The 24,991-nt window shown below is 43.2% G+C and overlaps 2 protein-coding genes across 2 annotated transcripts in view; both read right to left on the bottom strand.

Annotated features, from left to right (window-relative positions):
• The window catches only part of b3gnt9 (UDP-GlcNAc:betaGal beta-1,3-N-acetylglucosaminyltransferase 9), a 615,230-nt gene that overhangs the window by 433,461 nt on the left and 156,778 nt on the right, over positions 1-24,991 (bottom strand). The window lies entirely within an intron of this gene.
• On the bottom strand, positions 677-24,991 carry rpgrip1l (RPGRIP1 like). The gene is made up of 26 exons (XM_041996023.1): positions 24,903-24,991; positions 23,534-23,629; positions 22,336-22,480; positions 21,935-22,248; positions 21,762-21,861; positions 21,296-21,439; positions 20,761-20,866; positions 20,150-20,296; positions 19,986-20,059; positions 19,767-19,906; positions 16,164-16,270; positions 16,010-16,060; positions 15,777-15,938; positions 15,561-15,678; positions 12,725-13,156; positions 12,524-12,615; positions 12,067-12,385; positions 11,473-11,696; positions 10,131-10,220; positions 9,985-10,035; positions 9,714-9,834; positions 8,453-8,544; positions 6,929-7,115; positions 3,303-3,387; positions 1,311-1,447; positions 677-1,110 (listed from the first exon to the last, which is right to left on the bottom strand). Exons 2-26 carry the CDS (start codon positions 23,619-23,621, stop codon positions 1,007-1,009), a joined length of 3,630 nt encoding a protein of 1,209 aa, XP_041851957.1. The 5' UTR covers positions 23,622-23,629; positions 24,903-24,991; the 3' UTR covers positions 677-1,006.

Raw genomic sequence — 24,991 nt, 5'->3', positions numbered from 1 at the left:
AGCCTAACAGCCCACCCAGTACTCCCTATACTTTACCAGATCCAGTATATCTACACGATCTGGGTCAAACAATGTTGGATTTTAACATTTCTGACTTTCCTGAAAATTTGATCAAAATCCGTCTTTAACGTTTAGAGTTATGTTGCTGGCAGATAGGCTTGAAAGTAATCAGCTCATATTTTCTATCAGATGGTAAAAACTCTCAGTTTCATCATCTGTTGATGAGATCCTGGTTTTATTTACATTTTTTAACAGCTGAGATGGAAATGAGATTTTTTTTATTGTAAAAGAAGTAAAAATGAAACTTTTAGACTGATTTGTTTTAAATGTGAAGCAGTTTTCTGAAGCCACGGCTGGGAAGGCAGACATGTTGAATCTTTATTAGAATGCAGTACAAAACATCTGTTTAAGGCACAAACTGGACATTGGTACTAAAAAACGAAACTTTCGGCTGATCATGATTCTTCTGTTTAGCTGAGATGAATCTGCAGGTGTTTCTCACCTGTCTGAGGCCTGAACACCTGCAGCCTCCACCTGAAACAGCTGTTTCGCATGTTTATTTCTCCAGGACCTGCATTGCTCCAGGCAGAGGAAGCGGCCCGCTAGCTCGCCGACCTGGTGCTGCCGAGCCATCTGTCCCGTTTCATCCGACCGGAACGTCTCAGTGGAATCAGGTGGTAGGTGAGGCGTGGGTCGGTGCAGCCCGGTTCTGTTGTTCATTTACAGCTGAAGGTTTCATCTCCTGTAGTTGCTGTTTGGATACATCATGGCGGTTCTGAGGAACATTTTTACACACAAAAACTTCTTGTTGACACTTTCAACCACTTTAATGTTTGTTCTTGTGAAAACTTCAGAACAGCTCCAGTTTGGACCTTCAGAACCTCCACAGCCTGCAGTCTGACTCTTGCTGGTCCTGATGGTGAACTTAGAGACATTAAACATCTGCGTGAGCCCATCAGGAGCCGAGTGGCACCAGTTTGGATGTTTCCGGGTCAATGATGCAGCTTCATTTGCAGTCCCTCTCCTCCATGATGGCCCTTAGAGCCTCCAGTCCTTCCAAGGTTACAGTGAGACTGCCGAGCACCTTGCTGCTGTCATCCACGTCTAACACTGCAGTGCACACACACGCACACACATACACCTGTGTTAAATAATTATTTTAAAATGTTTAAGACTCAAAAAAGGAGAAAGTTGACAACAAAAAGTTTCCTCATTCTTCAGATAAAGTTTGGATCAAACTTTAGAAATGAATCAGAACCAACTTCAGCCTGTCAGTGTACTTGTCGGTGTGTGTGTCGTGTGTGTCTCACCGCTCAGTCTGGCCTCCATCAGGTCTTGTTGTTTCTCCAGGATTTCAGGGATCCTCAGGAATGCCACGCCCACATCTTCACACTCCCTCTCCTGCTCCTCTTCCTCTGGCGGCTCGCTCACCACCGTGAACCGGATCCTGTTCAGAGACATGTTAAAAACAAGACCACCCATACTAACTGAGTCACTTCCTGTCTGAGCACCATCACTTCCTGTCTCACTTCCTTTGGGGCATGACCGTTGATGATATTATGCATATGATTTAACTTACTACCCTAAAATGGACTGGCAGCAGACCAGCTCTGCTAAACGCTTCCCTGCCAATACGAGTTCAGGGAGGAGCACTCACCGAATGAGATGGTTTTGCTATACTGTAATTTGTTTTGTAATTTAATACTAATTCCATAGAACAAGGCAGAACATGCATAATCCAAATGGCATTGAAATAAAGACAACACCAGTTACTTCTTTACTGGAAAATCAGAACACTTTGTCCTACAAAATAAAAACGTTATTTTGCAGGGACATTTAGAAAATACTCTGGAAGCAATAAATTCACCTGCAATTGACTGATCCAATATTAACGCCAAATATGCCATGCTATACTTAGCCACTACTTCATTTCCATTACACGTGACCTTTAAAGCATTAGATTTTTGCCAATTTTGTTTTTGTTCCAAGTAAAACAGTCTCAGTCTTACCCAGATGTATAGAGAGCTTTTTATTGACCAGCCATTTGCTGACTGACTCAACTCAAACATTACTTCATGGGACAAGTAAAGCAGCATCATCAGCATACAAAAGGAACTTGCACTGTGTGGCAGCTGACATATTATTAATATAAATCCAGAATAACAGAGGCCCCAGTATAGAACCTTGGGGTACCTCAGATGTTATGCCCAGATCGAAAATAGTCCCCTCAACATCACAGACTTGAGTCCTGCCTGTGAGGGATGAATAAAAGCATTTCAGTGCCATCTCGGTAAAACCTAGGCACTGTAATTGTGAGTAGAACAACATGATAAACAGAATCAGATGCTTTCTGCAAATCATGTAGCATGCCGACAAAATTTCCTTGATTGAAATTCTGACACAAAATCAAAGAGATGAGTGAGACGGTTGTGTGAGTACACTGCTCTAAATCCAGACTGGAACTCATTAAGCAGATTTTGTCTAATAATATCCTCCTCCACCTGCTCATATATGAGAACCTCTGAGACAGCGGTCAGAATTGATACTGGTCTAAAATTTCCAACATCAGATCTACTATTTGTCTTAAAGAGGACCACCCTAGTAGTGAGGGCAGAAAAGAGATGAATGAGGAAGAGCAAGAGACGAGTGTAGAAGAGCAGGAGACGAGTGAGGAAGAGCAGGAGATGAGTGAGGAAGAGCAGGAGCCTGTAAATGAACTGTGTGAGGCCCTGGCTTACAGTCCCATTTTAATGCGTTTTAATGTTGTCGTCAAGAACATTTAATAAACTGATCTTTATAAATGTTTTTAATTAATTAATCTAGTTTTTAAAAGGTAGATATTATTAACTAGTTTGTTTGTTCTATTGATCTCGTATCACAAGAAGAAAAAGACACTAATGTAACTAAGTTCACCAGCTAGTGGTTGAAGTTGTGCAGTGTTGCACCACAATGAGCGAACACAGTACGAGACTAACAGAACTTTAAAATAATGCATTTATTTTAAAGTTATAGTGTTTTCTTATATGAATATATTTTATTATTAATCTCACCTGCTAAAATGCTGGGTTAGACTCCAGCTTCCCCACTACCCCTAACTGGATGGATGGATGGATGAATGGATGAATGAATGAATGAATGAATGTTGTTCCACCCGCCTCCTTTCTGACTTGACTGTTTTGTTTTAGTTAATTACTGACTTAATTTCAAAATTTATACATCTCTATTTATTTTTTGTTACTTATAGATGTATTTAGAGGTTGAAAGAAAAACTTCCTGCCTGCACATCTTGCTGTGGTTCTCACCTCTCCATGTGAGGGTTTCGACCCTCCAGGACCTCCTTCAGCAGCCGGCGCCTCGCAGCGTTCTCCTCAGCGTCCACAGGAATCACTGCAGGACAACAAAGAGCCGTTTCAGTGTCCACATGAGGACGAGAGGAAGGACAGACTGTGCATGTTTCAGTCCCTGTTTAATGATGCTCCATCACTTTGGAACTGCACTCTCCCCTACCTTTAAAACTTGTGTTGTCTTATCAAGCTGATAAATATTTATTTCTTTGTTTGAGGTAAAACATTCATTGTTACTTTAATAGTGTGATAAAGGTCTGTTACAATGTATCAATGTAATGTGTTAACATTGACTCAATTCAGACTTTAATAACTTTAATGACAAATGCATCCACACATGTTTAATCTGATAATTTACAAAAGGGAAGACAGGTAACACTGAACCAGCCCACCCTGTTTTCTGACCTGACCGCCAAGCTCACAGAAAGCCATTGTTTGGAAGTTAAGACACACTTCCGGGTGGGCGTATACCACACTACAACTTCCAACTTGCAACAAAGGTTCAGTTACTGCTCACACTCAGAAAGTAGTTACAGCACGGCTACAGAGAGAACAATGAACTGATGGGTGGAGAAGTCTCTTCAGAAATGGAGAGAAAGAATGAGGTTTTGCCCTGGTGTACCAAGGTGCCTCACGGACTATGTTGTCCAGTCTGCATTGGTAAATGCAGAACAGATGGAGCAGATCCGCCTGCACGACTTCTGACCCTAAACAGTTTAGCTCCTTTTGTTTTTCTTTTTAATTACTTAACTCCGTTTTAGTTAGTTTTTCTCTTTTTGATCCATGTTTTTATGACTGGTTAAATCAAGCTTTCCACGCTTCAGCACCAGTTTTCCAATTTTTACTTTTCGGATCAAAAGCTAGACTCTTTTGATCTGTTGCCATATCACACAAACAATTTACTATCTACCATCTCATGACACCAATGATCCAGCTGCGTCTCGGGACATGACAACGGCCGTAAGTGGATTGATCCGGATCCGAACGAACCGAGTCCCGCCAGGATCTTTCTCTGCTTGTCTGCTAAGAAAAAGCTGGTCATCCGACGGAGAAAAAATTGGCTTTTCAGTTAAGTTTCCAGCTCAAACAGATGAGACTCTTCTTTTTAGCTTAGGATTCTGAAACCCTTTCCAGTTGTTTTTACACATTAGTTTAATTAACACCACAGGTTAATGAACTTCTGTTTCATTTTTCCTCCACAGTTTACAACTGCCTTACAATAAGATTCTAGTTTGAGCTTCATAGTCACATTTCACAATGTAGCTTGATTTATTTTCTACCCATTCGACCACTGTGAATACTTCCCCTGACGTCATGCATGTTAGACTAGTTTAATAAATGTTCACATTATTAAAACTGGTCGTGGTTTCCCCTTTGAATTATGTTACGGGTCCCTTGGAATTAGAATTCACAACATTAGCATCTTGAGACTGATTGATTGAGTTTATTTGACTAGCTTGAATGAATGAATTTATTCAGTGAATTAATCTAGTACTCTAACAGTCTTCACGCTGTCATTAGATTAGTATTAAGGTTACTAGTGTGGTGGTGCCCGAGGTTTTTCAATATCAAGATGAAAATTTCATATTTTTATGTAAATTATGAGGATTAATATTTTTATCTAAACATTTTTCATGTTTAATGATGCTATATCACTACAGTACATACGTGTACATTTCCACAAGTGTGCAGTAATCCTGACCACCTGAACTGACTCACCTCATCATACAAGCTGAAGTCACATCTATGATGTCAGAAAGATGCAAACAATAGAACAAGGTCTTCTGCCCTGGAAATGTTTCATATAGGGCTGTCAAATTATTGAAAATGAATTGATCAGGATTAATCACTGTGACTATGCCTGAAATCGGCCCGTTTTTACTGCAAGCCCATGCAGTAAAATGACCTTTCCCTTGGGTAAATGTCAGATGTTCAAGGGTCAGTAAATGCAGCATGTAACATACTTCTAGATATGTTCTAGATATAATAATATATAGTTATAGATATAATTCAGAATTCATATATTATTATCTTACCAACCGTCTCCATGGTGATCATTTCTGTCCTAAAACCAGCAGATGTGACGACTGAAACCAACATTGATGAAGAAACTCTGATAAAACTGATGATCTGGATAAAAAGACAAAGGTCTAATCTGTGCCCCCCTTTTCCTGGTCAGTGATCCTGCCTGGTCCCCCTTCAAAGCTTTTCTAGAGCCACCCCTGCATAGCTGAAGTATAAACCCTGACTACCACCTGTCAGCTACTGTGTCTGAGAGGCTTTGAGGTAAATATGTGCTGGTATGAACCATGAACCACTAGTTTCCTCCTTCTCAGATGAAACTTAAACACACGTAGCAAGAGAGAAAAGCTGATCAGCTGATCACCGACAGCCGCCATGATTCACTGAACAACAGGAGAGGAGGAGCAGACACAGAGACGACCAGAGAGGCACCAGACCAGCCATGCTTGCGCACAATGCAGGAAAAGGAAGAAAAATAAGTGTGAGTATGGAATTCTCTCAAAGTGTTAAACACCATCAACCTCCATGGGGGGTGATGCCTACGTGTTGTTCCATCTATGTTCTTTTTATTCTCAGATCATCCATAGAGGCAGCAGGCTCATCTTTTCCTTCTCGCCTCTCCACGTCCCGCTGTCAAAATGGAGGAATGACGGATGTACGAGGCTTGTCATGCCGCGCATGCGTTAACTACATTAAAAATACTAATGCAATTAATTACATGAATTAGTTACTGCTGTTAACGCCTTATTTTTTAATGCCCTAGTTTTATATTTAAACAGATGACATGAAACCTCACCTGGACACATTAGAGATTATAGTTACTTTTATTAGATTACAGTTACTCCTAGTATACTATTGCAGTTAATATTTTTTATGTTATTTTCACATTTACTAAATTCAAGGTGTGGACCAGATTGGATCCTCTGGTGGGCCGGTTTTTGGCCCCCGGGCCCTATGTTTGACACCTCTGCCTTAGATGTTTTCTATGCTTGATGCCAGTGAGCCGACTCTACTGAAACTGATGAACATCTTTTTAGTAATGAGAAACGGCTCTGTGCATCAATCAGGGTTAAATAATTCGTTGTGGATGCAGGAAGTACCTGATGAGTTTAACCTCATGTAACCCAGTAACACTCCAGTGATCATCTGTCAGCGATTATTGATTATGTTGCAGATTCCAGCATTTAAATATAAAAACCTGATCAGCTGAAAAGTTTACGTTTAACATTAAATAAGTTTAAACATGGCGGACACGTCGATGTATCACAGAAGTGGCCTGATGTGGCATCTACATGGCGAAACACCTGACATCTCTGAGTCATGTGATGCAGGGCTGAATGCTGATTGGACACTTTGATATTTCAGAGAAAACCTAAATTAGTTTTTTGTTTTCAGCAGAACAAATCAAACATGAGGTCAATGAAGAAGAAAACTGATTCTGCAGAACCTGGTTAAGCTGGTTAAAATTTGCACCCTGAGAGGCTGAATTGTTGCGGTAAACCGGGTCACTGTAAGGTGTTTAAATCCCGTCGGATTTCTGAGTTTTCTGCTCTCAGACAAACCTTTGCTGTAGTTGTAGTTGATGCTCCGACCCTGGGGGGGTTTGGGCAGGGACAGGGGGGTTTCCTCGGTGGGCAGATCCAGGAAGGAGTACTCCACAAACAGACGCACCACGCTGTCGTCCAACGCCAGGCGGGACAGTGGCGTCAGGCTCAGGGAGACCACCTCCACCCGGACACGATCTGAGGGCTGAGACCATTTCATCAGTCCAGACCAAACAGATCCGGAGAGAAAAACATAATTTCAGGTTAAAAAATATTCTAATTCTCACGTCCCGGGTCCAGGAGGTGAAAAACATGATGACGATGATGAAGACCTGAGATGTTTAGTCCTGTCTGTGTGACAGCAGCAACAAACGGCTTCAGAAATGTGTCAATAACCAGAGATCAGCTGAGGATCTGCAGCATCTGCAGGGCCGGCCCCAGCCTTTACGGGACCTCGGCAGAGTTAAGTGTGGGGGACCCCCGGCCACCGCTGGTACTAGGGATGTTCCGATATAATTTTTCTGTTCGATACCAATTCTGATGTGTGGGGTTTAGGTATCTGCTGATACCGAGTACCAGTTCTATACCAGTGTGATTTTATTAATTTTATTTATTTTATTAATATTTGATAATTGAATAGTTAGATAAATTATTTTTACTATAGACTATTATTCAATGGCCTAGCAGATGTTAAACACTAAAACGTCACTTAACACATAAAAACAGAGATAGTCACAGAACTTTTTTAAATTATTGTGTAGATAAAGTCAAATCAAAGAAATCTTGGAATTGGAATCTTTAAAAGTTTTTCCATGGCGGACAGGAGCTGCTAATGCTAAATGTTAGCATAACAGTGATTCATGTGTAGCTGCTTCTTCACCTACCAACACAAAACAATCGCCATGCAACTTTCGCGTGTCTGTGTGTGGTGGTGCTCGGCAGGAAAAAAAGAATTCTGATTCCGTTTACGTGGTATCGGACGGTGTTAAGACCAGATACCGATCCCCTTACAGGATCTGTGAGTATTTTCTAACATCAGAATCGGCCCAACTCTTGCTCATTTCAGTCACTGTGATTTCAAACCACAGCTGATGTGTCTGTAACTTCTTATGTTAGTGAACCTCAGAGATCCTGGAGCGCTCCGTGCACATGCACCGTACGACGGAGGCCGCAGCCTGCAGCTGCAGCTGATTAAACCAGCATTATCTTGCATGAAGCCATGAAGAAAATTCGAGTTTTTGTGTGTATTACCATTTTTATTTAAGTTATTTAATGATAGATTTTTTTCCCCTTTTTTAATCAAGATATATTGACATTTAAAGGGAACTTGGAACCCAAGCAACCACTTAGTTGGCTCATGCCTTGGGCTGTGTCTCACATTTATAGCATTTTACATCATATAGTTGCATTTTATTTTCATTCTCCTTATTCTACAATGCTGCTGTAACACTAACATTACGCAGTGTGGGATCAATAACGTACATCTGATTCTGACCACACCATCCTCCACACAACGCTGCCGGGTGCGAGGCGTTCACTGACCTTCCTCCCTGCGGCCGGCCCCTGAACGATGCAGTCATCGCTGTCAGACTGAGCCGATTCTCTCTGATAGTCTGCAGGAGCCTCCTCCACATCTGGGCGGTCCGAACAGGAAGCAGCAAACAGGAAGAAAGAGAAGAAAGAGATTATTGATTCTTGTATTCAGGAGGGAATAAAAACCAGTTTCTGAGTCTTTCAGCCGTCAGAGGAGACAACCAGCACAGACGTGAGCCGTCATTAAGATTTATGAAGTGGAGAATCTAATGTTTATTGACTGCAACATTCAAGATTTATGTTCAAGAAAACAACATCAGCACCTTAAAGCTCAGCTTGTTAAAAACAAACTGGTTCAGACAGGTTTTCTCTGCATGGAGGTTTGTGTAAGCAAACAGACATGAAGATGAGTTTCACTCGTTTAACATTTTACCTCTAACAGTCTGAACTAAAATATTTATCGATGATAACATTTGCCCCCATAAGCAACATTTTTTTATTTTAATTGATTTTAGTGGAAGACTGAATCAAATAACAGACGCAGACATTAATATAAACTTGGCTCTATTAATGTCTAGAAAATGCATTTAATTTCATTTCAATTCTTAACAGTAGAAACAGAAATAGAAACTATACCTGGCCCAAACTGAACAGAGCTAAAGTTAAAGTGTCATTTTAAGTCCTTTAACCAGCAGCTCCAGCTGTTCTCTGGTTAAGAGTCTACAACATGTTATAGAACTTTAACTTTCTACAGGTTTTCCTCCACAAGCGTCATTAATAGCATTAATATGTGACGGTAAGCCAGACGGGATCAGCCAGCAACAGCTTTGCCACTGGTTAAAGTGGGATTTGAAGGTCGGGGGGCCCTTAAATATGGTGTTGGCTCAGTTAGGTCTTAGCTACAGGCAGCTTGGAGTTTGATAGACGTCAATCATCCACCATCACAGCCTCCTCTCAGCTCCACCACTTTGCCCTTTTTGGATTTTCCGGGACTAACAACAGGCGTGATGCTGCCAAGATGGCGACGGTGGGAACCACCCAACGAGCTTCACTTTTGGTCTTCAGAAACCTACGGGTGATGTCACAGAGGCTCCGTCCATCTTTTATATACAGACTATGAATTAAACATTAAATAATCTAAAGGAACGGCTGACATTTTTAATCAAATAACAGCATTATTCTAATTTAACACTTTTTGACTCCATGGATTTTCACTGGCTGATCAATCTTTTTCAAATCAATCCTTACCCTTGATCAATGTTTGCCTGACCTGCAGTGATTTCTTCCGAGATGTCCGAGTCATCAGAGAAGGACTGAGGGACCAGCTGGCCTTCAGAGACATGAGACTCTTCCTCATCATCCTCTTCCTCTGTGGGAGCTTTTGGCAGCACCTGTGAAGATAACAGAGTCAGTCAGCTGATGACTTCCTGTCATCTGATCCTCAGAGACCAGCAGATCCAGCAGCTGATTGGCCAGCCAGGTGGGGAGCTCCTGATGAATAAAAGCAAATGTCTGCATTCTCTGAGAGATCTTTAGTTTACCTGTACAGGTGGGAGCGTGGTTCTTCTCTCTGCAGAGATCTGCTCATCAAGCTAACAACACAAAGTCAGAACGTTTCTCATCACACAAGGTGAACAAAAACACCTCCACCAAAAGGTCCTGTCATGTCACAGTCGGGTGACCTCACCTGGTGGTCAGGTGATGTGGACTCTATGAACGTAACTCGTCTGGTGTCCTTGTCTCGTCTTTTCTGCCCTCTGAGTTTGGGCAGCGGAGCCTAGCGGCCACAACAAGAAGAGCCATCGGAATGAGACAAAGAACACTGATTTTCTTTATCAGTCATCCAAAAAAACATCCAAAATACATCCAGAATATCTTGAAAATATCCAGAAAACATCCAAAACACCAAGAAACATGCAGAAAACATCAGAAATCCAGTTAAACCTGGTTATTTGGGGAAAATCTAGAGACGTTCCAGATGTTCTGGAGGTCTGAATTGGAACTTTTAGAGGTCTAGTTATGCTGGACGCAGGAGACGGATGGACACCACACGTTTTTTACGTGTAATCGGCCCGTTGTCAGGGGCCTTGCGGATCACCTGAAGCAGAAAATGGAGCAATACCACCAGAAACTGCGAGTGCAGTGTTGAGCAGGACGGCTGACATGTGTCAGGAACAAACCAGAGACGAAGAAGACGACGAGGACAACGGCAGAGATGGTGGGCGCTTTTGAAGAGAGGTGTGAGCGTGTCAGGCTGCTGCCTTACTGCCACAACCCCGCGTCAGAATGTGGAACTGAACTCTGAACTCGGTACTACCTACTAGTGGAGGAACTGACTTCATAACCATGGCAACGTAAAAGAAACATGGATGTATGAAGGGCGGCGACACTTAAAAAGGAAGCAGCAATCAGTCGCCGCTCCGTTTCTACCGGAACATTTAAACCATCTGAAACATTCAGCATCAGCAGTCAGGTGAAGCTGTCACGGTTGGAGCTCAGTGGAGATGATGAGGAGGATGAAGATGGATTAGAATAGAAACATGTCAGGTGTCCGGTCATGTCCAGGTCTAAATAGAAGTCTCTTAGCCACATAGTAGTGATAGTGATCTTTTTATGATGACATGTGATAAATAAAGCTGTTATCATGGATCATTGTGGATTTACCAGATAGTCTCAGAATAAAACTACATTTAGTGGCTGGATTGTAAACCTCCTGGACGGGATATAAATGCCTGGAAAACTTCCGTAGATCACCTAAAGGGTAGCTATCCATCACAGCTTACCCCACAGTCGTGGTGGAGGAGATAGACCTCGGGGAGATCTGATGGAGGTTTAAAGGTTAATGAATCACAGTCTGAACATCTCTACTACATGGTTCTGATTTGGTTTTACAGATTTAATCATTAATTTTTATTTCTTTTAGACATTTAACTATTTATTTCTGCATCTTGGTGATCATCTTGCGTTTACTTCGAGGAAATCCAGGACTGTGAGGCCCTGCTGTATAACTGTATGAACAACTGCCTGACCGTAGAAGTAGGAGAGTTAGCGGCGGCGTCTTGGCGCTCTCTGTCTAGCTGGCGTTGCGGCGTCAGATCAGCTGCTTCCTCCACAGATTTCTCCCCTGATGTGAATCCAGTCTCCTCAGCAGCCATGATGGAGCCCGGTGGACAGAGGTAGGTGAACTTCCACCTCAGTGTCACTTCTATGTGTCCGGCGGGAAGTCCAGAGGGATCAGCCAATGGGAAAACACCTGAGGAACGCAGAAAGTAGACTTCATGCGTAAAATATCCAATCCTGTAAACATGAGGCTGATGCGTCTCCATGACAATGAGCATCAGCTGCTCATGAATGTCATGTTTTTTTCTGATGTAATTAAAAACTTTAAGATTCTGTTTCTGTCTAAGAAAAATGACTCATTAATCCAAGAACCAGGACTAAACTGGATCCAGGACTGAACTGGAACCAGGACGTGAACTGGATCCAAGACTCAACTGAATCCAGGAAATGAACTGAATCCAGAAAGTGAACTGGACCCAGGAACTGAACTGGATCTAGGACTGAACTGGATCCAGGACGTGAACTGGATCCAGGACGTAAACAGAGACGTGAGTGAACCTAACCTGAGACCACCTGGTTGTGGGCCAGAGGCAGCAGAGGGACTTGGGTCTTGCCCAGGTACGTGTCCATCTCTTTGTAGTCAAACACATAGAACTGAAGCACCTCTGACTTCAGGTACCGGTCCAGATCTGCATCCATCAGGACCGGGTAGGACCTCAGGTCATGGAAGGTAGGGTTGTGGTGGTCCTGGACGGTGGTGGTGGGATGGTCGGGGAAGCTGAAGAACTTGTAGACCACGTACGGACTTGGCTGCTGGGAGCACCTGGACCCCAGTTCTGTGCAGCGCTGGACGGTGATGAAGAGCTGGTTCTGGTCGGTCAGCTGCAGAACAACAAGTTCAGAAGAACCAGAGATCCCACGATTTACTGATCCACAGCAGATCAATCAGAACTCTGACATCTGAACCATCAGCAAAACCGCACCGTGCTCTAAACTGTGTGTGTGTGTGTGTGTGTGTACCTCTGGGTGCAGTCGGATTTTCTCTGTGATGGGAATCTTCAGCCTCAGCCAGTAATCCAGCGATCCGAAGGACTGGACCTGCTCCTGTGCGCCTGAGAACAGAGTGAGACAGCAGAACTTCGTCAGACCGGGTCGTGGTACTGGCTGCTTTCAACTCGGTCCAATGTGGACTTGCAGGTTCTGGTCTCAGACCCGACTCACCGACCAGCGCCATGCTGCCGTGGACCTTCCCCTCTTGCTCCAGCAGCTGCTGCAGCTCCAGCTGCCCTGATGCCAGCGTCCTCCAGTCCAGACCCAGGGCCTGGTGCAGTTCCACGGTGACTGAGCACCTGTTCAGGTATTCCAGGAAGTCCTGGTCCACGGTGACCACGTACCGCGAGGTGAAGCCATATTCGGGATGGTGGCCCGTCACCACCGAGGTGGAGTGCAGCTCGAACCGGTAGAAGGAGTAGGTGCAGAAGGTGGAGGGTTCGGCGTCACCCAGGACCTGCAGGGCGGGCGGAGACAGCGTGGCGCTCGCAATATGAAGCTCCAGCAGGTTCTCTCCAGGTTCCAGGTGAGGAGTCTGGTCGGCCTCGTCCCTGGCCGTGAGGTCCGGTCTGAAGGCTCTGTAGGTGACGTCTCTGAGCTGAGCTGAGGAGCAGAAAAAAAACCATCAGTCCAAATTTCATCAGATGAAATTAGTTACCATGGCAACTCCTTACTGGACATGTTTATGACAAACATCTCAGCTAAAACTAAAACCTGGATCTCTGTCAGCTTCAGGCACGAAGATAAACGAGCAGGAAGCTGAAAGACGACTTCAGGTTTGACTTTCTGAAGTTCAGGGAAGATGAGAAAAACAGTCCAGTTTCAGGCATCAGGTTCTGGGTGTGCTTCTTTTCACTGACAGAAACTTAACCATACCGACCCCCCACAGACTTATCAGAAATCTAAATAGTAATACCTAGAAAGGTCAGTAGGTGGCAGCAGTACTCAGTCTGCATGAAATTATCTGAAACAGGCCCAGAGGCCTGAACCAGGAAGCAGGACTAACATACTGGATATCTCTGTTACCTGGGTTAACATTCAGGGTCCTGATCAGCGGTACTAGGATGCTGGATAACTACGTAATTCAACCCAGAGGTTTCCATCTGGATCAGAGCGCGCTCACATAAAAGGGGCAGAGTTTGCAGCATCTGACCAATCGCAGGAGGAGCAATTATTCTTTACAAATATGAAGAATTAAACACATCATCCAGGCCAGAAGCAACAATAGCTACGTTTACAGGGACAAATATTTCATCTATGTGATAGAAATCAATCTGATCGGAGATTCCAGCTGACATGTGGACGCTGGATAAAATGCTGCGATTGGCTTTATTTACATTATGACAGATTTAATGTGACTGTAATGTTTCTGACATATGCAGCGCTGCTAGTTGGAAAGAATTTTTATTTTTTTTTAAAAACCTTTTGACCACCGAAATGCTCAATAATCCTGAACTCTATCAGTTTCTAACAAAAACGTATCGACCACAGTCCCGTTCTGTTTTGCTGCAGCCATGTTTCAAGCCTTTTCAAGACATTACATCATGTAACGCCCACGTGGTTCAACCATGCGCAGAAACAACATCCACACAAACTGATCGGAATGAGTGTCAACTGGATATTTTTCCAGCTGATACAAGCGTGAAAAGGTTTAAACCACCCCTCTCGATTGGATTGAAAATTCTTTCCCATTGAGGCTGATTGGACCCGCTGACATGTTTACATGACACATTTTTATTCTGACTGGTCGTTCGATCGGACTAAAAGTGCTCCATCTGGCTAATGTTGCTCTGACTCTTGACTCTGGTAATGCATACATTGGTGATATTCTGGGATATTAACTGATGGGACAATAAAACCGGATCACTCTGATTATTAAGGCCCAGACGTTTGAGGCGGGGCTTCCTCAGGTCCTTCCTTTCCTTTATAGTTTCCATCCAGGTCTTTAGATGCTCAGCACTCATGTGAGCGTTTGTGTCGGAATTTTAATTCCTCATCGTGACGACGCAAGTGGTAGTTGTTCTATAAATTCATGGTTCTGCAGTTCTTCCCTGCGAGAGCGTTGTTATTAAGCTCAGTAACTCAGATCAGCCCTACTGGAGCTAAACTCAGGAACAAGTCAAGACCAAGGACAGAAAACATTCTTCAAACCTCTCCTGGCTTCATTTCTTCATCTAAAGGATGCATCCCTAAAAACTCCTCCTCTCCTAAGCCTCCTCACCATCCACCACCAACCTGGACAGAAGGTTCTAAGAATGGGTGGGACATTTTCCAAGTGGCCTGATCTGGACGGACGTGGTCAGGTCCTGGTCAGGACGTGGAGCTTTTATACTCGTTGATCTCTGATCCAGATCTGCTCCAGAGCAGGTTAGCCGTTCAGCGTAAGTTACCATGGTGATTTCTGTTATCGGCTGTTTAATCTATTATTATTAAATAACACGTTATTTAAATTCCAGTGTTTTATTTTGTGCGATTGGTCAAGGTCAGGACAGCGCTGGTCAAGCACGTTCTGTATGTACGTGTGTAGTTGTAAATACAATCATTTTATTAAATTATTTTTATTATTTATTATTTTATTTGATTAATTAATTTATTAATTACATAAAATAATCCAATTTAATACATAAAATTAAAAACAGAAAAATCAATAAAATAACTCATTAAAATGAATGAATTCATATTTTATTAATTGTATTATTTTATTTAATTACTTTTTAATTACTTTTTAAAAATATGATTAAATGAATGATTTTAATAAAATGAAAATGATTCAAATGATTAAAATATTTAAATTAAAAAATTAAATTACATTATCCAAATTTATACAACAAATTTATTAATGATCATTTGATCAACTTAAATAATATTCAAATAATTTATTTAATAAATTTATTTAATCAGTTTAATAGTAATATTAATATTAATTATTATTTTATAAAAATGAAAACAGATTTAAATAAAAATCAGTGATGGGGTCTGATGGGTTGTGATGGGTTTGGTAAAATACCTTCCAACTTGCTGATCTTTGCCGCCCTGGCGTCCAGCAGCTGAACCTGACGTTCCAGCGTTCGATCGTACTCGTCTTTGTCTCTCTTTATCTTCTGTAAGGCAGCGTCCAGCTCCGCCTGCAACCAGAACACAGAACAGGTTCTGTTGATGTTTCCATGGAAACAAAGAGAAACAAACAGATCTGGACAGTTTAGATGGATGAGTCCTAGTCTACCTTGTAGTCTTGGCTGATCCGGCTCTCCATAGTCAGCAGGTTTCGGGTCTTCTCCAGCTCCTGGATGGTCTCGGCGTGAGCAGCTCTGAGCTCTCTGATGGAGGACTCCTCCTCCTCCTCCTCCAGGAAGCCCAGGTCTCCACTCCTCTGGGATTTACGCTTCTGGGAGAGAAACAAGTGGCATTATTCAGTCTTCATGTCACCAGAAGCTCCGTGTTCAGTCCTCCACTGACCTTCACGAGCAGCAGCGCCTCTGTGAGCTCGGCCACGCTGTAGTCCGTCTCCTGAAAAAGAAGAACAGGAGGAACATGAGCAACACAGAGAACAACGAGGAACATGACGAACATGAAGCTGCTGAAATCTGAACCGACTCAGGCAGGAACTCACCCTGCTGTAGATCTTTATCTGGTTCTTCAGCTCCTCCAGATGCTGTTTCTGCTCCACATACTGGATCTGAAGCTTCTGATGGTCTTCTACTAGCTTCTCATGTTCCTCTGAAAGACCACCACACAGGGTTGTCAGTGATCCAGGCGATGATCCGGGGAGACTTCCCAGTGGGAAGAGATGTTCAGTGTCTTTCAGAATACAGTTAATAATAAAAATGGAAGTTAATAATTTAATTATAATTAATAAAGTCAGCCTGTTTCAGACTGAAAGTGTCCATGGAGGGCTGTTAACAAACAAGGACAATTCAGTATGAAGGACATGGATTTATCCAAGTTATCTACTGAACTCAAATACTGATCAAGTTTATCTGCAAAACCATCCTGATTGGTTTGTTCCAGCCATGTGTTTAAAAAAACAGGCTGGGACCTACCCAGCTAGCCGTGTGGTCGACCAGCGGCAAATGGAGCGGACCCAATCATCCTTAACCCTCTCATAAGTAAACAAACCCCTCTCAGCTTCTATTCTATTCTATTCTACAGTAATTTGGCAGACGCTTTTATCCAAAGCAACTTACATCTGAGTAAGAACAACACGAGCAAGAACTCAAACAAGGTGAGACATCATAATTAAGCAGTAGTCAGACTGCTGAGTCCAGTTGGACCCAGGTGCTGTCATGTAGTGCTGGAGGAAGTGCTTTTTGTTGGTTTTTTTTTTTGTAAGTCAATTTCATCACACAACATCAACTTGGGCATAAGTGCACACAGCTTCCTCAGTGCTGAGTTGAGCCAAAGAGCTGAACAAATCTTTCTGACGAATAGAAGAGTTAAGCTCAGTGTGGAAATGCTCCTCAAACAACTGAGTCTTTAGCTTGCTCTTAAAAGTGTATAAGAACTCTGCAGATCGGACAGAGTTTGGTAGATCGTTCCACCACCGGGGAACAACAGAGGAGAAAAGAGTCTAGCCACGTTGTGGTGGGAGCATTAGGCATCTTTCACTGGCAGAGCGTAACTGTGGAGAGGGAGCGTAGCTCTGGATTAAGGAGTGAAGGTAGACAGGAGCCGTTTGGGTTATTGTTTTGTAAGCCAGAAGCAGAGCTTTGAATTTGATGCGCTGCAACTGGAAGCCAGTGAAGAGCGATTAGCAGCGGAGTGACATGAGCTCTTATCAGACGTGCTGCTGCATTCTGAATCATCTGCAGAGGTTTAACTGAGAATGCAGGCAGGGGGGTATTCCACGAAGCTGGATTGAGGGAAATCCTGGCTTATCTTGATGAGTCTGGCTCATTTAAGAGAGAGTTCCGTTCCATCAACGTGACTTATGGTAACTTATGCACCAGAACTAGCCTGCTCGTTCAAGCTTAGCTTAGCTGTGTCTCAAAGGTCTGATACAGACTCCCGAAAGAAAGTTCCACCTGGTAGAACGCTGCGCTCCCGCCCTCATTCTGGTATAAAAGTAAAAAAAACAAACCAAAAAAAACCACTTATGTCACTACTTTGACCGTCTTGAATAATCAACAAATCTGTCAGTGCCAGCGTAACTAAAGAAACGCAACTATACAAGTACTGAACATGAAATTAAATGAAAAGGTGAAAAGGAAATGGTATTCATTAAAACTAATTAATACCATTATTAACACCCCTCCCCAATTTCACCCGACCTACTGCCTCTGGTTGGCTAACAGTAAAACTGGGATCAGCTGAGCCCGGTCCATTTGGTATTTACAGAGCGAGATAGAGAAAGCTAATCTAAAGAGATGGACAGAGAAAGATATAGATAGATAGGGACAGGGTTCCTTTTTGGTAACCATGGCTTGGCCTTTTATTAATGTCTCTGCAGAGGGCGCACGCTTAATTCTAAGCGCATTCAGGCCACCAGCCTCATGGGTTTCAGGGGAAGGACCCCCACCAGTAACAGTGGTCTCTGACGTTGTCTTGGTATCTAAAGTGCAACATATTTACGGCTCAACACGTTTAGAATAAACACATTTCTTCAAAGGCTACCGACCACTCTGAAATATGTTCTTGTATTTTATTTCCACCTGCTGCAGGTACGCTTTGGCTGGTAAGATTCTGTTGAGATTTAACAGTGCAGAATTAACACACACACACGATTAAAATCACAAAGATGATGCATATTGATTATGGGGTCATTAATAAATTGAGCCGGGCCAGTAAATACAGAGACAATTCAGCTGCTTTATGTAAACAGATTAATAACACAAGAGGAGACCATAAATAAATGACAGTGAAATCAACAACTGACAGCAGTGACGTGCGATCAGGAGAGGCGTCATGATAAAAAAGAAAAAAAAAAGAGAAAAAACTACATAAAATAAATATTAATATTTTCCACTGATCTGTGTTAAAAATGCATTTTCAGTATGACTCTACACAAAAATCGCTGAATTTGAGGATTTCCTGATTAAATACAGGACAGAAATCCCAGGTGAGTCGGTGGCCTCTCCTCTAACTGCGTGATCCAGTACTAACTGGGTTACATGACGCGTGCCCGTTTCTGTTCCTCAGCATATCACCATTATGAACTTTAAAAAAATATTTGTTATACACCATGACTCTCCACAGTCTGTGTTTAATGTATGTGTGAGAGAATTATTCTTGCTTATCGTACAATAAAGTTCAGAGAAAAGTCAGCAGGTGAGGCAGGCAGTACTCTGCCTCACCTCAAGGGGGCATAGTTTCATGCTGTTGGATGAATAGTGAAAGAAGGTGCTCTTTTCGGTTCTTACAATGTAAACCTGACTCCAGAGGAGTCAGTGCCTCACCAGTCATGAACCTCACCGCACATCACTGATCTCCATCAGCATTCTTTGTTCAGCTGCAGAGAAAATGACAGCTCTCGGCTTGCTCTCTTTTCCTGCCAGCTTCTCTTTTCCACCATCCACTCGTCAGGGCTTCCTATGTTCCTCAGGACCTCCCACATAGCCAGGCTATGTAAGCCTCGCTTGGATTAGCCTCAATTAGATGCAGCTGAAATGTGTTAGTGGACCAGCTTGAGCCTTAATTCAGAGATGGTGTTAGTTCAAGCGAAGCTTTCCCGATACAGCCTGGCTTTCTTTAGCTATGTTCGTGGAATACGTGGAATTCCTGGTAGAAGATGTAAGTACAATTGCGATAAGAGTCAAGCTACACGCTTATCTGTGGCGGTAAGGAAGGATTGGCTGGACAGACAATAAGCTCGGTCTTGGACAGATTTAGCTGAAGATGGCGATCCTTCATCCATGCGGAGATATCAGCAAGGCATGCTGATATTCACATTGTGACGGTTGTGTCGTCAGGTGGGAAAGAAAGGAAAAGCTGAGTGTCATCTGCATAGCAGTGGTAGGAGAAGCCATGAGAGCTAATGACTGCACCGAGTGAGGTGGTGTATAGTGAAAAGAGAAGAGGGCCAAGCACCGAGCCCTGAGTCACCCCTGTTAGGCACAGCTGTAAACAAACCCCTCTCAGATGTAAACAAACCTTTCTCAGACATAAAAAAACCCCCTCTCATTCGTAAACAAACCCCTCTCAGATGTAAACAAACTGCTCTCAGACATAAACAAACCCCTCTCAGACATAAACAAATCCCTCTTAGATGTAAACAAACCCCTCTCAGCCTTGATTTGGTCCAGGATCTTGTTCTTGTCGACGAGGTCGGCCTTCAGCGCCGTCTCCAGCTGACTGATCTGTAACTTCAGGTGCTGCTCCTGGAGCTGCCATTTCTGCTGCGGAGACACATCAAAGGCTCTGCAAACACAACGTAGCAGGTAAGAGGTGGAGCAAACAGGCCGATTATTATCATTATTGTAATAATACATTTCTCCACCTGTCCAGCAGCTTCTTGTTGTTCTCGCTCAGGAGCTCCTTCTCCTGATCCAGCTCGCTGATCCGGTCCTGCAGCTGTGCGACAACCCCCCCATAGACCAGGAAAGCACTTTTAACCATGGTAACCATACACAGCAGAGGGAAAACTAGGCCGAAGAGTCTCACCTGCTCCATCTGGGACTTGGTGATGCTCATGGTCTGCAGCTGTTTCTCCAGATCCAAACGCTTGAGGCGCTCATCTTTCAGCTGAGCCGACAGCTCGTCCACCTTCGACATTGCTGCGTCATGAGCGACCTTCAGGGTCTGCTGGGCCTGCAAACCACAGGGGAAACTTCAGGAGGAGCGCACACATCTTGTACCTGAATTCTCTCAACACCAGGTTCTAGAGACCAAAAGATCCAGTAGAGCTCTGTGATCTATTCTGTACCAGATCTGTCTGAGGTTTAACACGGCCCTGAATGAGAACCATCAGGACCAGCAAACAGACCATTTCCTGCAGAGTCTGGAGCAGATGTTTACAGAGACCCGATGACATAGGTGGAACCAGAACTAGAACCAGAACCAGACCCTTAACTCCAATAGGGAGTAAACTAGGGAAATAAGCAAGTGATGGAAACAATGAGAATCAGAACTTCTGCTGTCTGGGTCCGGTTGTGAGGTCCAACAAGGATCAGTTCATCCAGGTAAGTTCATGTTCAGATGTGGGTTTTCAGTGTGATGCAGCTGGTTCACCTGGAACAGGTGTTGATGTGAGATGTGGAACAGGAACGTCTCACCTGCTGCAGCTGCAGAAAGCGCTGCTCCAGCTCCGTGACGGCGGTGGACCGGACGGCCAGCTGCTTCTGCAGTTTGATCATCGACACGTTGTTGTTGACCTGCGACCTGACAGACATGTTTGTTTACAGGTGGAAAACACACCAGCAGCAACCTCAGAACCAGAATCCAACATAGAACATGGTCTAATTTAATTAAAATTAATTTAATTTGGATATTTTTTTTTTTACTTTATTATTTAGACATCATTTTGAGTCACTTCCTTCTTTTTAATTTTATTTTTTTTCTTATTTCTTTATTACTTATTTCTTATTTTAAGAAAATAAAGAAAATATTAAAAAAAATTAAAAAAATAAAAAAGTTCTCTTTTGTTAATTTTTCTGAAACTAGTTTACTCAGTTTTCATTGTTCTTACAATTTCTTTTAAGTTTTATTTTATTTTTTTATATAAGAAAATAAATACATCAATCAGACTAGAACCACCAGTAGACCCAGTCCTGGAGCAGAACTGGATAACGGGGCTGATGGTGAGGGTACCTGAGGGTGGAGGTCTGCTGCTCTCGGACCTCCAGGAGTGCCTCCTCATACTCAGCCTCCTTCCTCCTCAGCTCCTCTTTCAGCCGCTCTGAGGCTCCTTCCAGCTCCTCCATCTGGTTCCTCTGGGACTCGATCATGTTCTCCCTGGAACAGACACTCAGTTATAGGACTTTGCTGTCAGGCTCCTGAACGTCCTCCATTAACCCGGGTTCCTGTTCTATGACACCTATCTGGGACCAGGTTTCTGAGCTGTGGTGCGCAGACCTCCAGATCTTAAGTTCTGGATCTGCTGCTGGATGATTCAGAGACTCACCTGTAATGCTGGAACAAAAGTTAAATCAGCTGCTGGATCCACAGAGGATGAAGGAAACACATCCTGTGGTCTTTAGTCTTTTCTAATGTGTAAATAGATAAAACAAAGACATGGAGCTGGGTCCGACCCAGACTGGCAGAAAACAGAACTCACAGGTTGCGGATCTCGGCCCTGGCCTCCTCCAGCAGGCTGTGTCCGTACCGCGGCAGCTGGCCGGGCGGAGGTTTCCCACCTCCATCCAAGCTTCTCATACCTGATGAGACGAAGTCAGAGCTGTTCATAGAGAACCAGAACCAGTACAGAGTTGGGGGAGGGTCTGGACTCACTTCTGGGTCGCGCTGGAGACAGAGACAAGGCGTCGTCCCGGAGCTTCTTCATCCCGGAGTTGACCCGGGACTGGATGTGTCCGTACGGCGATGGCCTCCGGCTTTGGGAGTTGATCAGCTGCTGCTTGGCCAGCAGGAGGCGCTGTTTCAGCCCCTCGTTCTCTGCCTGCAGAGCTCGGACCTTCTCCTGGAGCTCCTCCATCATCTCCTCCATCTCCACGTCCCTGACCTTGGAGGCTGGCGGCGCTCCCCCCGCCACCAGCTGCTCCATCCGGCCGCGGTCCTTCACCAGACGCATCAGCTTCGTTCCCAGCCTGGAGGGTGGGGGTGATTTCACATCGTTAGACATCCTGCAGGATGCCGTCCTGTTGCATTATGGGAAATGTGTGTGCGCATCTCACTTCTTGATCTTGTCATCCTGTCGATGAATATGCTGTTTGAGCTGCAGCGTCTCTTCACTGACACGCAGGAACCGGTCCTCCAGCTCCTCCCTGGACACCTGCGAGATGTCCTGTCGAGCCCGATTGTGCTGAAACACTGAAGAGTCTGAAAAGGAACCAACCAATCAGAGCAAAGCTGCAGGTCTGACATCTGAACCATGAGGAACATGTTTACATTTATTATTTATTTACAGAAATCAGCTGACATGTCCTGGAAGTAAAACGGGAATGAATTCAGGAATTTTTAAAACAATCTGCAGCACCAGGAACAATCAAAATAAATCCTTATAAATCAATTAGATTTATCACCAGACAATTCAAGTCTCAAAAATCACATAATAAACTACAAACTAAAGGTCAAAGGGCAAAAAGTGAAGAAGAGCAGTTTTCCAAGTGTTTTAATAGAGGTGTTACGCGGGTAAAGTATGAGTGAATCCTTTACTATAAACCTCTTTCATCTTCATCGGACAGCCGCACGGACACGTCCAAACCAGCAGGACCTTCATGGTTCACGTCAAACAAAGGCTGAGTCATACGAGAACATGTTAGCAGAGTTTTTAGGGCTGGAATCATAATTTTTTACCACAAAACAGAAACAGTGAGACATGATTTCTGATCCTGGCTGCTAGCTCCAGAGTTTCTGTCCCACAGTGATGAGGCAGACATCTTTGGAACCAGCAGAGTCTCTGCTTTCATATGACTCCTTGTTTGTGTGGAGAAATTAGCAGACGCTCTACAGTGGACAGAGCTGTTCTCATGGTTTTCTACATTCCCATAGAACTGCTGGGGTTTGAACTGTGTTTGGTTTGGATGCTGATGCTTGGTAGTCTTTTAGCTGAGTTTCTCCCATCATGTTGCTATGCTACATGTTAGCATTGCTGCTTCCTGGTGGCTGCAAACATCTTCTGGACTGCAGGATCTCATGCTGAACCATGTACAAAAGGGTGCATGTGAGGAAGAGGTTAATTAAACCAGATTATCTGTTTATTACCAACAATAACTCCATGTTTTCATAAAGACACCAAACAAATTGTGAACAGGAGAAACATGTCTCAAATCTAAATTCAGAACTCAGGAAGCAGGCGGTCTGGAAACCACGGAGATAAGAAAGAACATGGAGGATTTTAAACAGTGTGCTGGACATGCAGCAGGAACGCACCTGGTGGAGCAGCAGTGAGTCGGCTCAGGCCGACCATGATGTCTCTGACTGGGACATCTGCAGCTGTCTCGTCCAGCAGAAAGGACATGACTCCCTCTGAAATCGCAGATTTATTAGATCTTAAATTTGGAAGTTTGAACAAAGCCTGATGATCTGTTAGAACTTTCTGTTAGCAGTTTCTCTAAATGCCCTGAGTTGCTGCCATGGGCAGAATGGTCTGATCATACTAATCCAATTATGTGCTGGCAATGTTTTTAGTACTTTTTAGTACATTTAAGTCCCAGCTCTAAAACGTGTATAATTAACATTTTTCCCTTTAAAAATGGTTACATCATGTAATTGAACTGGCATTTAAAGGGTTAAAATAATTTAAAGAATTACATATTTGGTAGTTTTGCTCAGAAATAAAGTTGATTTAACGATTTAAGAATAAGAAGTGGAAAAAAATAACAGTATGTAATGTTTTTATCATAGTTTTAAAGGGAGGGCTTCTTTGTTCTCTACTGACCCAAAAGAGTAGTAAATTAAAACAACCCACAATAAGTTTGACACTGAGCAGATCTTTCTGCTTGCCTTCACAAATGAAGTTTAACTTTACGTACCCGCATAATAAATACATGTAAAAGCCATAAATCCAGTTTTAATGTGAATAAATATTTACATTAATTCCAGACTATAGTCTGTGGCTGACAGTTTATTTCGGCCTCAAACAGACCCAATTTCACTATTGAGTGTAATATCTGAAAGTTAACCCTCTGAAACACCTTTAAAGGGACATTACAGTATGTTAATGTAGCTTAGCAGCTGCCAGAGAACAACAGCTTAACTGTAATCTTACAGACATGAAATAACTTCATTTAATAGCAGAAGAGGTGCATTTTTCAAGATTACACACTTCCACTTTACTTTGAAACACCTTCATAGTCAGTGGTCAATCAGGAAGTTGTTTTTCCATCCAAAACTCTCATTATAAAACTAGAGCGTCAAATTTAAATAATACTAGTAGAACTAGTGATGAAGATTATGCTACCCAGCCAGCAGTACGAAGCGAGGCTGGAAGACTGACTTAATTGAAACACGTTTTAAAAAAATCGTGTCTAACTAACAGCACTTCCTGCAGCGATTAATAAACCCCGTAAAAACACACCATTAATGCCTTACTAATCTCGGGATCTGAAAGATCCGTGTGTGAGTTGTAAACAGATTCGTTGTGATTTGATTCCAGGAGAAAAACTAGCACCAAGCTAGCAGCTGCGGCTAACGGTCCATGACCGTGTTGTAATTACGGTCATATTTCACCGTTTAAACGTACACGAGTCTGTATTCCTCTGGGCTGCTAATACCTGTAATTTCTTTACTTTTTTCTTACCTTTTAAAACGACTTATTCCGCGCACAGTTACGGTTGCTACTGAAAACTATTCATGTCGCTATGGTACAAAAGCGCATGCGCAGCGTGA

Source organism: Melanotaenia boesemani, chromosome 10 (assembly GCF_017639745.1).
Source record: "Melanotaenia boesemani isolate fMelBoe1 chromosome 10, fMelBoe1.pri, whole genome shotgun sequence".
NCBI lineage: Eukaryota > Metazoa > Chordata > Actinopteri > Atheriniformes > Melanotaeniidae > Melanotaenia > Melanotaenia boesemani.
Note: the sequence above shows the minus strand (reverse complement) of the source record. Positions and strands in the feature narration are given on the sequence as shown.

Bases quoted from the DNA above. Each gene is read 5' to 3' on its own strand.
- rpgrip1l (XM_041996023.1), bottom strand. From the start codon at position 23,621: ATGTCCTTTCTGCTGGACGAGACAGCTGCAGATGTCCCAGTCAGAGAC. The intron at 21,862-21,934 runs GTGAGTCCAGAC...TCGTCTCATCAG, and splicing joins GTCTCCAGCGCGACCCAGAA to GTATGAGAAGCTTGGATGGA. The intron at 10,036-10,130 runs GTGAGGTCACCC...TTGTGTTGTTAG, and splicing joins CCACATCACCTGACCACCAG to CTTGATGAGCAGATCTCTGC.